The following is a 14868-nucleotide window of genomic DNA, read 5'->3' on the forward strand; positions in this document are numbered from 1 at the left end:
CAAGGACCCTCCATGGGCAGAGAGCCCTTGAGACACAGATCTCTAGGAAATCCGGTTTATTAGCTCTGTTGTTCGAGCAACGGTTTGTTTCCTTGATCGTGCTTCCCTCAGAACTAACGCATGCTGCCACATGGTGTTCAGTGCCATTGCTCCTGCTGGCATCGTCTTTGCCAGCTATGTAACACAGATTACAGACAGGCCGGATCCTGCAGTAGGAGCTCATGTCCTCAGAGTGGCATAGCAGGACAAGAAACCGTGGGCTTCTCTGTGTGCAGCTGATCCAAGAATGGACCGTAGCTGTGGTAGCCATCCTGCTGCCGTCAGGACCAGCTTCTGTGTCTGCACTCTGCCATCGTGGGTTGCTGGTGTCCACGGACTGCTTCTAAGGGCTTCGTGGGGGTAACTTAGAAAAGCAAGCCCATTGCCAGGAGGCTTAAACTCATTGCAAAGAAACTGTGCCTTTACAGGAACAACTGAGGAGTCTGCAAACTGAGGAAGCTTGAAAGCCGCAAGTTTAACTGAGTTTTGAAGTGCGAGACCAGACCAAAACCTAATGGGATCGAGGGAAATTCTTCCATAAACTGCAACAGGCCTCTGATTGGTCCCTAGCTGCTCAGATTGATTTACTGGGCAGTGATCTGCTCCCAGCTTGCTAGCTTCAGTCCTGTCGGCCTGGGGCACTCTAAAAGTACTAGCCAGGCCTGAAAAGCATGAGCCTGCCTTAGCATGGGCCTACCTTGCAAAATAGCACTTGGAGGCTCTTGTTACATACCTCCTGGCTCAGAGTCAGTGGAGTGCGCTCTTCTGACAGTTTTAATACCTGCCTCTGCACTTTACAAAGGATAATAAAACCCCGCCTGAAGCTTGCACTGAAAAATACGATTCCAGCAGCTAGGACTTTTGGGAAGAGGAAACCACAAATAGGGCGGGAGGTGTGATAAACCTCCGAACAAGGAGTGGAGAATAAATTCTTGTCCGTGTCTGCGCAGAGCAGTGACAATTGCTGTTTGCATTCAGAGGAGCCTGACAGCTTGGGGAGAAACCAGAACAGCTTTGGGGAGAAACCTGGTGCAGTGTATGCAGCAAGAGGGGGCTCTGCTCCCGAGGGTTGCCTTTCGCATAGCGGTGGGGAAGGATGGAGGAGGAAAGGGGCAGAGAAAGGCGGCAGGGTGACCAGCAAGGCCAGATGCAAAACCCAGGTGACCCAGGTCTCCCGATTCTTTCTTGCCCTGGGCCCTCAGCCCCAGGTGTGTGTCCTCCTGGTCACTGGCATCCGCAGGCGATCCCAGCACGTGCCAGAAAGGGAGGGACACAGGAGCGCTGCGAGAAGAGACGACGTGAGGAGCTGGCCGCCTTCTCGCTGGCGGTCTTTTCCCTACCTGTGTCTAAGGGGCTTGTGGAGGAGAAGGACGACTGTCAGGGTGGGCCACGGGCCGCTGCAGCTGCTCCGGAGGGCTGGATTCAGCTGGCAGGTGGTCAGCAGGGCTCTCACCCTTTCCGCCTGGCAGGAAGGCTGCAGAGTAAGGAGACGAGCCGTGTGTATAGCGTTTGCACACATGATTTCACCGATGCGTTTCGCTGCGGTGCTTCGGGCTTGCTCCACGTCGCCGCCGGGGTCCTTCCCGTCTCCGCTCTCCCGGCACCTCCCCTGCTCTGCAGGTCTGGGCTGTGACCCTCTCCTCACTGCCCGCTCCCAAGTCCCTCAGCCCCTCCGATGCGGAACGGGACACCTTTTTCCTTTTCCGGACGGGAAAGGCAGAGCTGTTGTATTTTTGTTTTCCCATTCTTGTCCATTTTTTCTTTCAGTTGAAACATAAAATACTTGGGTGCTTTCCAGTGTCTGTGTATAAATGCAAATATGTATGGACATGTCTGCGTGTATCAGATAGATATGTCTGTATAAATATGTATAGACATGTGTAGGCATCATACAGATAAATACAGGACCTGCCTTGAGCCAGTGTAAGCAGCCTTTTAGGGCAAATGTCTTTTGGTACGAAGAGCAAGTGCCAAAAACTGCAGCGAGAGAGGTGGCTGATGTCTTGAAACGCAGACCTGGCAGGCAGGATTTTTTCCTGATTGCTATGCAGAGTTTCACCGGGACGCCTCTGCAGGATCAGGATCCAGGAGCTGTCTCAGGCACGGTCATTTCTGTAGTCCCTGCGCGGGGCCCCGCGTCCCGCTCGCCAAACGCCGCCTCTCCGCGCCCGCAGGAGATGCACAAACTGAAAGTAAAAAAAAAAAGGCAAAAAAAAAGCCCACAGCACAGGGACGGCGGCGAAAGGCGGGAGCGATTTTTGCGGGGTAAGTCGGAAAAGCAGCGGGCGGGCGTGCGCAGCGCCGCAGGATGCTCTCGCCCCAAGGCAGCGGCGGGACCCCTGGCCGCGGGCCGCGAAGCCGGGCGAGCCGTAGGGAGGGAGGGAGGGCAAGGGAGGAAAGGGGAGCCCCGGCGTGCAGCCGGGCTGCCGAGTCCGGGGAAGTGCAGTGAGGCAGGGCTGGAAGGAAAGGCGGCAGGCTGATCCCCTAGGAAGTTTGGGAGGATTTGCGGGGAACCCATTTATCCGCCCGCCCCCCCCTTAAATCCCTCGGGCCTCCGCTCAGCCTGGCAGCGGCAGGAAAGCTTTGCGAGCTCAGCCGGGGCAGGACACAGCTTTGCACGGCTTTACCTACTGCTGGGCAAAAGTGCTGAGCTCTGGGTACTGCAAATGCAAGAACGAAGCCATGACCCAGGCAGTTCGTACAGCGCGCCCGTGCTGTGGGCAGTTTCCTCCCCTAGAAAAATGCCTAAAAATGGCAGGATTACTACGTTTGTGTCTGGAGGGGTTTCGATATCCTTCAGCTTTTTCAATCTTACTTTTGCCGTGTGTAGTGCGGCATTGTAGATACTGCACCTGTGTGTGCCTAGGTGGGTTTTCACCAACGTATTTGTGAGCAGAATTCAGCCCCTTCCCCTCCCAGTACTCAGTTTTCGGCCGTAGTGCAGGAAGCGTGGAGGATTCAGGGGCTAAAAGAAGCTGCCCTGATTTCAGAGTTGCTAAACAGCCAGCAGCGGACCTTGGTGCCCACACAAAACCTTCAAAAACAGCTGTCCCGTGCAGAGCAGAACCACCTCAGCAAGGTTTCTTGTGTTTTTTTTCTGGAGAGGCTCTGCTGGTGGTTGATGGGATCATGCTCAAGTTGCAATGGAGGCAGAAGCAGGATCCGTCTTTTCTCTCAAGCTGCCCGCTGCACGGGGGTAGTACAAGGTTGGTAGCTTTGAGACCCAACCCTCTTTGTCAGGATTTTGGGACTTCTTTAGTGGGGTTGGGATGGGGGTGGGTGAGCTGATAGGCACAGGCATATGGAGAAAAAACAATTACATATACCTTTTTTTCATAGGAAACCAGCCTAAGTGTCAGGAGGCACACCTCCACAAGAGACGTGTATAAAATTATCAATGTATTAAAAAAGTATGGCTTTTGTTTCTACTTTCTGAGCTTTCGGAGTACTCACATTTTCAAACTTTTCTCCTCTGACTTCAGCACTAAAGTCTTACCTTTCTCCCATCCTTCTTTTTCTAAGCTGAAACTGGAACTAGCACCTATTCCTGTTGTCAAGAGCTGGGATTTTCAGGGAGTAGCATCCAGCAGGCAGAAAAACGGTAGGGGCTCTGTGAAGGCTAAAAAAGGAGTCAAGCAAGGGGAAGAGTTATCTGAGGAGAGTCAGACCAGCATAGGAGTAGATTACAGGGGAAGGGGAACTTTTTAAATTTAAATGTGTCTAAGTTTGGAGAGTGTTTGTGGGTGTGCTGCATAGTTGCTTTCTCTATGTGAGAAAGTTCAGGAAGACTCTTTCAGCACTGCTGTGCAGAAATCCCGAGGCTGGATAGTTTGTGCTCCACCTCCAGAGCATTTCCAGGGCTAGCCCAGGGGATGCGCCCGAGCGGAAATCCTTCATCGCTCATTTGTTTGTGAGTCTGCTGAGAAGCAGCACCTGAGACTCAGGAAAACGGCTGCTCTTCCCACGCAAGGCTGAGCCAGGCCGTGAGCCCCTGTCCGTGCCGCCTGCCGTGCAAGGAGAGGATGTGTGACCCTCGCTAGCGAGGAAACCCAAGTTGAGGCTGGGTTGAGGGAGAGTGGATAACCTCCTTGCAGTTTGCTGTCTGAAATGTAATAAAAATGCCACTTAGAGGGCCTTCCCACCTGCTCCCCAGTGCAAATTAACTGCCCTTTGGTTCTCAGTGCAGAGATGTCTAATGTCTGCTCCTTGTCTTGTGTTTGGTTTAGCTAAAGGCAGAGACCTGGCTCAGAACATGCTTCTGGCACCTGCGGAAAGCCACCGGTAGACATAAAGTCAATCACTGAGCTTGAAGAGCGGTCTTGATGCTGTCCCCTTTTCACCAGCGGTGTCCATGAAGAGGAGTGAGGATGGAGTGGGAAAGCATCACAGCAAAGGCTGAAGATTTTAGACAAGTTGGCCTTCCTGACACCTAGCTCTGACTACCTTTGGGCACTCTGCAGGCCTGGCAGTGCAGCATGATTAGGATCAGGAGGAAAAAACTGTGGGCATCTTGCTTCTGCTTTACAGCTGCCTTTTTCCTCGTGGCAACACTCCAGGTACAGGGATAAGGGGGGAAAGGGCCGCATGCGATTGCACTCAAAATGTGATACAATTCTGGCAGACCAAAGAGATCATTAAAGGCAACAGGCGTCTTTTGTACCAGATGGTGCTTTAGGAGGAATCTGTGTAAAGAAATGCTGTCAGAAACATTGTCCTAGTGGTAACAGCCAACTCCAGAAGTGACATTACAGAGGTGCTGAGAGCACCTTTGTTGCACGGCTCCTCTGACGCTGAAGGAGTTTCTCAGAACTGGTGTGCTCTGCCCTGTTGCGTTGCCTCCAACCAGCGTTGCCTTCTCTGTCTCCTCAAGGCCGTGTGTTTGAACTCATGAAGTAGGAAAGCAAGGCTGGACCTGTTTCATTTTAAGGTGGCTGACAGCCAAGGAAAATCTGAGCACATCAGTAGGTGGTCATGGGAACTCTCTCCAGCAGTCCTGATTCAGTGGCCACTCTTGGCATAAGGAAGTCCAGCAGCTGGTCAATAAAAAATGTGTGGGAGAAAAATCAATGTGGAGGCATGTTAGTTATGGCTGGGGCAGGCCAGTACGGCCTTTAAGTAAAAAAGGGCAAATTTTAGACAAACTGAGTCAGCCTTGGCCTGTAGTCATGGGTATTTGGAGACTTTAGTCATCAGAAGGCCAGGATCTATCCCAGAGAAGTCTTTTCATTTGGGCTGGGCCCTTAACTGAGGTCCTAGTTCAGACCAGTAACTCTCATAACTCCCAGTGGAGCCTTCAGGATGAGCTTCAGAGGTGGGAATGCATGCTCTCCAGCTCTCCCAGGCCAGCTGCCTCCTCCAAACTGGAACCAGTTCTTCGGGCAGTTGCTGTAACCTCAATGGTCTATTTTGGTTCTGCTCCTTGAAACAGAGCATCCTATGGCAGTGTGGCTACTCTAGCCTGGGAACAACGCTAGTAAGTGTTTTGGTGCTTTACTGGGAGGGTTTGTGACCCCGCTGCAGCTCCACAGCTCAGCAGTTTTGGATCTAGTTAGAGCTGTCCTGTTTCTATCTGGGTTTATGTTTGGGAGTGTTCACTGCGTGCTGAATTGTCCGGAGTCATCCTGATGCTTTTCACTGGAGAAGCCTGGTGCCGCTGTGCTGAACTCATCCCCATGAGCTGTGGATATAGTGGAGATGTCTGAATCCCCAGGAGTTCAGAGAGAGCTACCAGAAATTCTGCATAAATATAGAAACTCCTTAAATTCTGCCAGGGCAAAATTTACATGTAGAAAAGGAGTACATGCCTGGAGAAACCGTGACATGTGGTAGTTGTAGACTTATTTGAACTATATTACTATAGTTACACCTTCCTGAACTGTGAACTCGCCAGTGTGAGAGTGCTTTCTACATAGCTCTGTACAGCTGCACTCTGCGCAGCCTCCCGTGTGTGCTGTCCCAGTGTCCTGTGTTTCACAGAGGCTATTGAGTCTAGTCACAATCACTGAATTTTACTGCACAGTGAGAGTGAATGACACAGCAAACAGCAAAATGAATGCAAGCAATAAAGCCGTCAGGGAAGATAAATGCTTTTAACCAGCTTAGTATAAACAACGCTCTCCCACTCTCCAGCACCCTCCCTCAGAGCCATCCGAAAAGTCAAAGTGCTGTGAGCCAGAGCTGTCTGGTGGGTCATAGTTCCCCCTGTCGTTCTTGCAGCTGTTTGCGGGATGGTATTAGGTGCTGCCAGTGAAGATGCACACGCAAAAAAGTGTTTGCACAGTAACAGGAAGGTTTTAGCCCCACTAAAGCTAGGAGCAGTTGCTGTGTATCCTGCAGCAACACCTATTTGCACCATTTCTGCTGCTTCACTTACCCTCTCTCAACAGACATCTCTGCCCAAGAACACTTTTATTACTGGTACTACTTGTAGAGCACAGTGGTGGTTTCACGGACACCACAGCTACTGAGGACTGTTTTTTTTGTGGACTTTTGTCTCATGGCTGATGGTGAGCAGTGGTAGATGCTTTTCCCATGGGTGGGAAGTTTTTAACTTTCCTCACTGGATTTCTGATCTGCAAGTTATGACTCACGGTAGGTTTTCTCCTTCTCTGTGGGTGTAGAGGGGATTTCTCACCTCTGACTGGCCCTGAAGTTGTAGGAACATGACTGTCTTTAAGACCCATCTGCATTTGATATATTCAGTCAAAGGTTTAAGCTATTAGAGGTGGGGTGGGCACAGATGGCCACACAGTGACTTGAAGACCTCATGCTTGTTTACAGCCTATTTCCAGAAGAAGCCTGGCTACTGAAGGGTTGTGCTCTATTTTATGATTTTCCAGGGAGAAAGTAAAAGTTATGCTGTTCAATCATATGTGACCTGGCTATACCTCCGTACAGAAATGTATTTCCTGTCTCCTCCTTACAAATTCAAATCAAAGCTCTCCTTATTCTGCTGTAATGTCACCTGGGCAGTGGCTGCAGTCAGTGAAATGTATCCACTTCTTGGATTGACAGAAACTTCATGTGAGGGATTAGTTCGTGCTTGATACTCAAACTCTGATTTGGCAAGAGAGTGTCCTGGCTAATGACAGCTACGCTGTGTGATATATGCATGTTTTTTTTCCCTGAAGGTGATCACTGAACTGGGCAATTCAGAGAAGAAGGCTGCAGTAATCTCCAGCTTACAGGGTGGCCCCTTAAAGCCTGAGGAGAGACATGCTTTTCAGTTTAAGAAGCAGGAACTTCACAGCGACTTCAGGACGGAGTCTGATGCAGATCACTACCCCATCCTGCTCTGGTGGTCTCCCCTGACTGGAGAGACAGGGAGATTGGGTCAATGTGGAGAGAATGTTTGTTTCTTTACTGTCAACAGGACCTACCAGCACCATCAGATGACAAGAGCATTTCTGTTCTATGGTAAGGAGATGATTCTTTTGAAAGGCGTGACTTTCCCTCCTGTCCCATCATTTCTCTTACATGTTAAATATTCTAGGTGGGAATCACTGAGGAACAGAAAACTTCCACAGTTCAAGTTGTTAAGCTTTGCCTGATGCTGAATACCATCCGCAGTGATGTAGAGATGCATATTCAGTACAGTGGTGCTCTGAAAAGTGACCGTGCACATCTGTGGGATGACTCTTGCCTTGTCTCATGCTGCTTTCCAATCACATGTGCTCCCTGCTTAGGAGAGAAAAGATCATTTCCTTTAGCTGCCAAGTCCTGAAAAGACAGTGTGAGATCCAGCCAGCTTTTTCCAGTCTTCTGGCTTGTCACCCCTCGCAGAGGTTCTGCAAGGCCTTTGTTACACTTGTGCAAGTCTTTTGTTTTAAAATGATGCCCTCACTGGTAACTGTGCGGCTCCCTGGCCTTCTCTGCCAAGAGGTTGCCAGCAGACTGTAAATGGAACTTACTGAAAGGAATCTATTGATTCTGCACAAGGAATAGCAGCTAGTGCAACTTTCTGAGCTGTGCTGGCTGCGCTGCGCAGGAAACTCCCCATTGCTTGTGCTGTAAAATGAGTCTACAAAACTCACAAGATACATCTTTTAAAAGTAGGCTGTAACTTTCTTTATTTTATTATTTTATTTTTATTTTTTTCCCTGAGAGTTACTTTTCAGAGAAAAACTGAATTTTAGGTGGAAAAATAAAGACAAATACGTTTCTGTGACTGTTAGGTTCAGCTCCTTTGTCTGGAAACAAAACAAAACAAAACAAAACAAAACAGTCCTGAATCTTCATTCACTAAGGCCAGATACAAGTGAATTGGAAACACAGGAAAGAAAGGCCTTTAACGCAGTTGTTAATAGTGAACTGAAAACTTCTCATCACTTGCCTTCTCAGAGCTCCAAGTAGGTCACTGTTGTCTGTTGGTGGCACAGTGGTCAAGTCTGAAAGAGAAGGAAGAACCACAAGGGAATGAGAAGCTGACCCGGTTAAAGACAAGGAAAGCTAGGTTCACATCACATGAAAGCTGTAAAGACTGATATTTTTGGTCTCTGGCAGTAACTCTGTTTGTCCACTCCAGCCTTAGCAGAACTGTTACTGTTCATTTTTAGCAGCCATGTGGACATGATTTACTTGCATACTTTTAAGGGACTATTTATGTTAGGCAAAAGACTCTCCTAGTATTTTTTTCTTTTCCTAGTCATGCTGATTTGGAATTGAATGTAAAGAGAAGTGTTAAAATATGCAAAAATGTTAATTATTTTTAAACCACAACAAATAATCTCACAATGCTAAAAACTACAGACACAAAGCTCATAGTGATATTGAAAGCAAAAATAATGCTGCATCAAGATGAAAAAGCTTGACACACACACACATACACACTAGCTCAGGAAATGCAGAAAGCAAGGCTTGCACCTGTCCTAACCTCCCCGACTAACAAACACACACACTGTGCCCTTGAGGTACTTTGCAGCAGGGCTGCAAAAAGGCACAGTTTTGTGTTCCAGAATTTCCCTCTCCAACAGCTTGGTGAGTGAAAACCTGAACATTTGCATCCTCATGCTGAGGTTGGAGCAGGGCTCAGTTTCACCTTCCAAAGAACATGCATTCATTTTCATGTAATATTTTGTCGGTGAACTAGTCAGGAGATGAAAGGTCCAAAACTTGAAAAGAATATTAAGCAAAAAAAAAAGGGGGTACAAGTGTTCTCCAGCAGATCTGCTGTGCTAGAAGCACCTGCCTTCCAGCAGCTTGTCTCTATTTATTGTCCTTGCCTGGGAAGCCCATAGGTGTGGGTGATGACTTTGTCAAGTGCCACCATCTCCTATTTGGAAGTGGTGCGTGGCACCCACCTTCTAGATTTTTCAGACCCTTTGGGAGGGTTTCCAAACTTTAGCTTTTCAAAGTCACATACATCGCAGAGTTTTGTCTGTAGCATGAGCTACCAACTCTGTTGTTTCTGAGGGGAACTGAGGCATCAAGAGCTGAATCTGGGCCTCCTGGAAGGAGCTGGTGCCCTGCTGTCAGAGCCTCAGAGATCTTTTTTCTAGGGGAGGGGGATATCAAGCCTTTTTGTGCTGGGAAGTTGAGTTCTCACAGTATGAATCCTGAATGAAGGATATCTCCAAAGATGCAGAACTGATCCTGACAGCATCTGTCGTTCTCTGCTGCACTTTGCCACATATCTAAGATGTCTTAATTAATAGTTTGGAAGTTGAAATTGCTCATAATTAGAATCTTTGGTGCTGCTTTATTCCCTCATAAGCTTATTAATTTCCTTCATCTTGCAGGGTAGGTAACATGCTGTTATTATCTTCCCTTTAATCCTTAAAAGCTTTTGTCTGCTTGCTGAGCTGAGATTGATTAAGTGTTATATTAGAATCAGTCATTTTGATGTGCTTTTATCTATAATGCATTTTTCTCTAAGTTTCTCCTTACCTAATTCTCTCCTTGGTTGGTAAGTTTTACATGTTCCACTTTTATCTCTGTCTCATACCTTTCTTTGTCCCACTCTTCTTTTGTGCATTTTCCTTCCCTGTCTCCACCCCCCTCAATATTGCCTCATGGAGGGAACAACCATGCAAGAGACCTGAAGAACTGTGGTTTCAATCCACAGCATTTCATTATCATCTCTGTGTACTGTTGCTTCTTTTCCTGGCATCACTTGGAACAAAGTGTTTTCAAAACCAAATAGGCCTTACAAGTTACTCTTCTGAAAATTTAATTCACTTTTAGTTTACATCACCTTCTCCCATCACAACTACACATCAAAAACAGAGGAAGCAAAAAATATTTTTCAGCAACTGTCACAGCCCTTCATCCTCTCAGTGCTGAAACTCAGGTGGCCTTGGGACCAAACTTTAGTGGAAAAAAAGAATGTCAAATACTTTAGTGACTTTAGTGGCTTTAGCGCCTCCACCTGGTGCTTGTGAAGGATCTTGCTTTATTGGAGGGTTTTATGCTACTCCCTCCTAGTATCCTTCTTCACTGCAGTAGTGAAGTCTTCTGTTTCTTCTGTAAGGTCACCCTTGGAGTCACCTTGGAGAGCCACAGAGATCATTTGGCATGTTTTTCCTTCTTTATTTATTAGTTTTTTTGATCAAAATTCTGCGTGAGAATTTGTCAGCTTCCTCTATTTTTCAATCAGTAGGTTGAGGTCAAGGGTAGAAAAGGGCGCCAAAGGTTATGAGTGTGACTGAGATGGTAGAATGGTTTGTCCCAAGAGAATGGCATTGTGATGTTTTCTAAAGATGGTCAAACCAGCTCTTCAGTGTTTGTTTTGGTTTATGAACCTCCCTTGTTTGACAACACTGACTGAAATATATTCAGTGCTGACACTTTAGTCAAAACCACTTATTACTGTGGCTCTAGGACACTGAAGAATTGTCCTGACAGAGATTTATTAGCTTTATGTTTAATCTGCAGTCAGGCTAGTCAGATGAGTGTGGTACAGCTGTACTGTGCCACAGTTTTGCAGGATCAGATTTGCAAATCAGTATTTCGAGTTTTGCACAGACCAGCTTTTCAGAAAAGTCTTCTAGGTTTGACCTAAAGACTCCACCAAAATCTTTCCTCCTCTATCCTCCCACTGAGTTGCAAGCAGTAACAGTGATCTGTTTTTAGAGTTCAGGCATGGTTCTTCTATTTCTGGCTTTGAGGAGCATCTTCTGCCAGAAACTATTTCCTGTATGTTCTGCTAGGCAGCTGTGATGCATCACTTCTTAATTCTCTCTTTGATGAACTAAATAGTTTGGCTTCCAAAGTCTCCATAGTACAATGTCTTTTCAAGATTTCAATTCATTCTTGTAATTTTTCTCCATAAGCCTGTTCAATATTTTAGCATCCTTTGTGCTGTTTTGCTACCAGAAGCAAATTCAGCTCTGTGCTAACCATTTCACTAATCATAGACATAGGCAATAGCATCTGTTCCCTTATTTACATAACCAGATTATTGAGCATCTTATTAGTCTCCTTTTCAGTGCATTAAAATATGGAATTGCTAGTGAACCTTTGACATGAGAGGCCTTAAAACTAATATGACCTGAAAGTAAACCATTTCTAGTGTTAACTACTGATCCCTCTTCTCCAGATTTTTCTGCTGCCAAACAGTTTTATCTGTTATACCAGTCCTCCGTCTACACATGAATTACTCTCTTTGTGTTATGTGTTTATAATGTCATAAATGCAATGACTATGGGGCTGATATTAAATCAAAACTGTCTTTTTGATAGATAGGGTTGACCAGCTGAGTGCTGTTTTAAATGATCTACGACAGTTCATGATAATACCAAGTCCAGTAAAATACAAAATAGGTACCTCTTGTTTTGGGTCATACAAAGTCTAAAACACTATTATCCCACTATGGCTTTCAGTGGAAATATTAAGAAGCCATCAGGATACTTTTATCTGACGTGAGTGTAACCATATTACATAAGCATTTTACGTAAAGACAATGGGATAAGAGGCAAAAACTGCTTAATTATGAGTAAGAAGGCTGTGTTTCAGCCCAGTGCATTTTGCAGGGATCTTCAAAGGACTTTTGTGTCATTATACTTCAGTGTGACCTCTTAATTTAGGGGCAAAGTAAACACTTTTGTTTTTGTCTAGGTACTGACTTCAGTGTAGACAGCCTACCCCTCCCTCGTAAGGGCCATCACGATTGGGCCCTTTTCCATGAAGAGTCACCGAAAAACAACTACAAGCTCTTCCATGAACCAACCATCACCTTATTCAACCACACTGCAACATTTAGCCGTTATTCACACCTACCGCTGACCACTCAGTACCTTGAGGGTGTAGAAGTTCTGAAGTCCTTGAGGTACATGATCCCCCTGCAGAAGAAGAACAGCTTGAGGAAGAGGCTTGCACCACTTGTGTATGTGCAGTCTGATTGCAACCCTCCTTCTGACCGGGACAGCTATGTGCGTGAGCTGATGTGCCACATTGAAGTAGACTCTTATGGGGAATGTCTGCATAACAGAGACCTTCCTCAGCATCTCAGAAATCCAGCTGCCATGGATGATGGGAACTTCTATAAAATACTGGCACAGTACAAGTTCATTCTTGCTTTTGAAAATGCTATTTGTGAAGATTACATCACTGAAAAACTTTGGCGGCCACTGAAATTGGGAGTAGTACCAGTGTACTATGGCTCTCCCAGCGTTGTAGACTGGCTTCCTAGTAACAAGAGTGCAATCCTGGTATCTAGGTTTTCACATCCTCGGGAGCTGGCCCACTACATCAAGGCACTGGATACGAATGACCGAGAATATGAGGCTTACCTTGAATGGAAACTGAAAGGGGACATTTCCAACCCCAGGCTGCTTACAGCAATGAAGGAACGCAAGTGGGGAGTGCAAGATATCACCCAGGACAATTACATTGACACCTTTGAATGCATGGTGTGTAAGAGAGTATGGGAAAACATCAGGAGGAAAGAAAAGGTACTTGTAACTTTGTCCTTATGTCCTAGGGAGGTTTTAAAATTATACTAGGTTCAAATTTACCACAGTTCTGGGCAGCCTGCAACCACTGGTGTTGCAGTGTTGTTGGGCTGTGCATCCTCATGCCAAAAGGTGTTAGCAGAAGACCATGTCTGGCCAGGGCGTGTTCCTGGTATGGCTATATTACTGGAGCTCTTCCATACTGACTGTTGCACTGGTGGTCATCTCAGCAGAAGGCTTGAATTATTCAGGGAGGAGGTGTTTATCAGGCTATGAAAAGGGTAGCTGACTTAGTGACTAACTTCAGATGACCACCCTTGAGGGTGGTCAAACACTAGAATAGGTTGCCCAGAGAGGTTGTGGGTTCTCCATCCTTGGAGATATTCAGGACCTGACTGGATATGATCCTGAGTGACCAGATCTGATTAGATCTGCTTGGAGCAGGGAGCTGGACTAGATGGAAGTCCCTCCCAGTCTAAATACTCCTTGACTCTCTGGTTCTATGTATGTGTGGGTGCATTCAAACCTGTAGCAACAAAATGTCACTGCCTGTGGCCGCATTTGTTAACTGAACGTTGATGTCTAAGCCAAGCTGAGCATTTGTGAGAGGAGCTGGACCTGTTTCTCCAGGTCTAAATCTTCTGGAAGTTATTCTGATAGAGACCACCTGGGACTAGCTCTCTTACAAGGATGCCCAGCACCAAGGGCCTAGCAGTCTTGCAAGGGTCTCAGCTATGACCCTGGAAGGCCATTTTGAAGGCTCCAAGAGCTGTTCAGTCTCCAGAGGTTGCTAGCTGAGGTGGATTTTGCTGGTATAAACATAACATTACTTCAAATTAGACTGAAGCGACACAGTCACTCTACATACATTTCTGATCTGGTGACCACTCATTTTAATTACCGCATTCCTTTAAGTTTCCCAGGCTTAGGTACCAAGAATCAGCAGCCCTTTTTTAAAGCTCTCCATCAGTTCAGTTATCAATGTAGATCAAAATAATTTTTGTGTCCAGTAATAGAACTGACCAATGGTTGTAGTATCCTACTGCTGTCTTACACCATTAGGCCATATTTTTGCAGGAGTCAATCTGAGCAGTATGTTAAATGGTCAGCTGGTAGCAGAGAGACCAAGAAAGCATTTGAAGTTCTTAAAGTGAGTTGAAGGGATGGGAGAGCCACAGGGACATGGTTGGAGCCTGTGGTGGCAAGATAAATGTTGCTGAGGTTGCTCGATGATTTGCTGACATAACCCCTTTTTGAAGGTTCCTAATAACCTCTTCTTTTTATTTCTCTCCATTGCAGGGATGGCTGCCCCAGAGCTGGAACGCTCAGGTTAATCACCTCAGCTGCCCCAAACCCGAAGCTTTCTGGTTCTCATCTTCAGACACAGGCTGGGCTTCCCTCCGAGAGATGTGGATACCGAGCTTTGAGCAATCCAAGAAAGAAGCCTGGGCACTGAGACAGCTGGTGGAAAGGAACATGAATTTTACAGCTCAAGAATTTTGGATGCTTGTATTCAAAGAATAAACACAACAACCTGTAAAACAGAGTGAGCTCCTCAGGGGAGTCTATGTAATTTTCTTTTGCAGGTGGTCTTATTATATGTAGGATTGGTAACCATAGGAAGTAGACCATTTGTCCTGTAAGACTAAATTTAGTAGGCATAGTACTCAAAGAGTATTGCTAAGCAACAGAATTGCCCCACTGTGTTATATTTTTACATATACATATATAGTTATATTAATCGTCATAGTTCAGATATTTGAGCATTAAGGCAGCAGTTCGTCAAGGTTCTCAAGGCCCAGTTTTAAGCACACGTCTAGTCCCCATGAACCAAAGGTATCTCCTTCCATCTTTAGATACACACCTATGTTCATGGCCTCAGGACCCCATGTTCCCCAATCAAAGTTCCTTCATCCTTGAATTGATATCCACTGGCTGG

General features: G+C 46.4%; 1 protein-coding gene across 1 annotated transcript; it reads left to right on the top strand.

Annotated features, from left to right (window-relative positions):
- Nucleotides 1-2174: 2174 nt before the first annotated feature.
- On the top strand, nt 2175-14454 carry FUT10 (fucosyltransferase 10). The gene is given in 6 exon segments (XM_067315701.1): nt 2175-2304; nt 4266-4595; nt 7170-7455; nt 12094-12929; nt 14229-14276; nt 14278-14454. Coding segments are annotated over 5 exon segments (1359 nt in total). The 5' UTR covers nt 2175-2304; nt 4266-4514; the 3' UTR covers nt 14386-14454.
- The last annotated feature ends 414 nt before the right edge of the window (nt 14455-14868 follow it).

This window comes from Apteryx mantelli, chromosome Z, assembly GCF_036417845.1.
Source record: "Apteryx mantelli isolate bAptMan1 chromosome Z, bAptMan1.hap1, whole genome shotgun sequence".
Taxonomy (NCBI): domain Eukaryota; kingdom Metazoa; phylum Chordata; class Aves; order Apterygiformes; family Apterygidae; genus Apteryx; species Apteryx mantelli.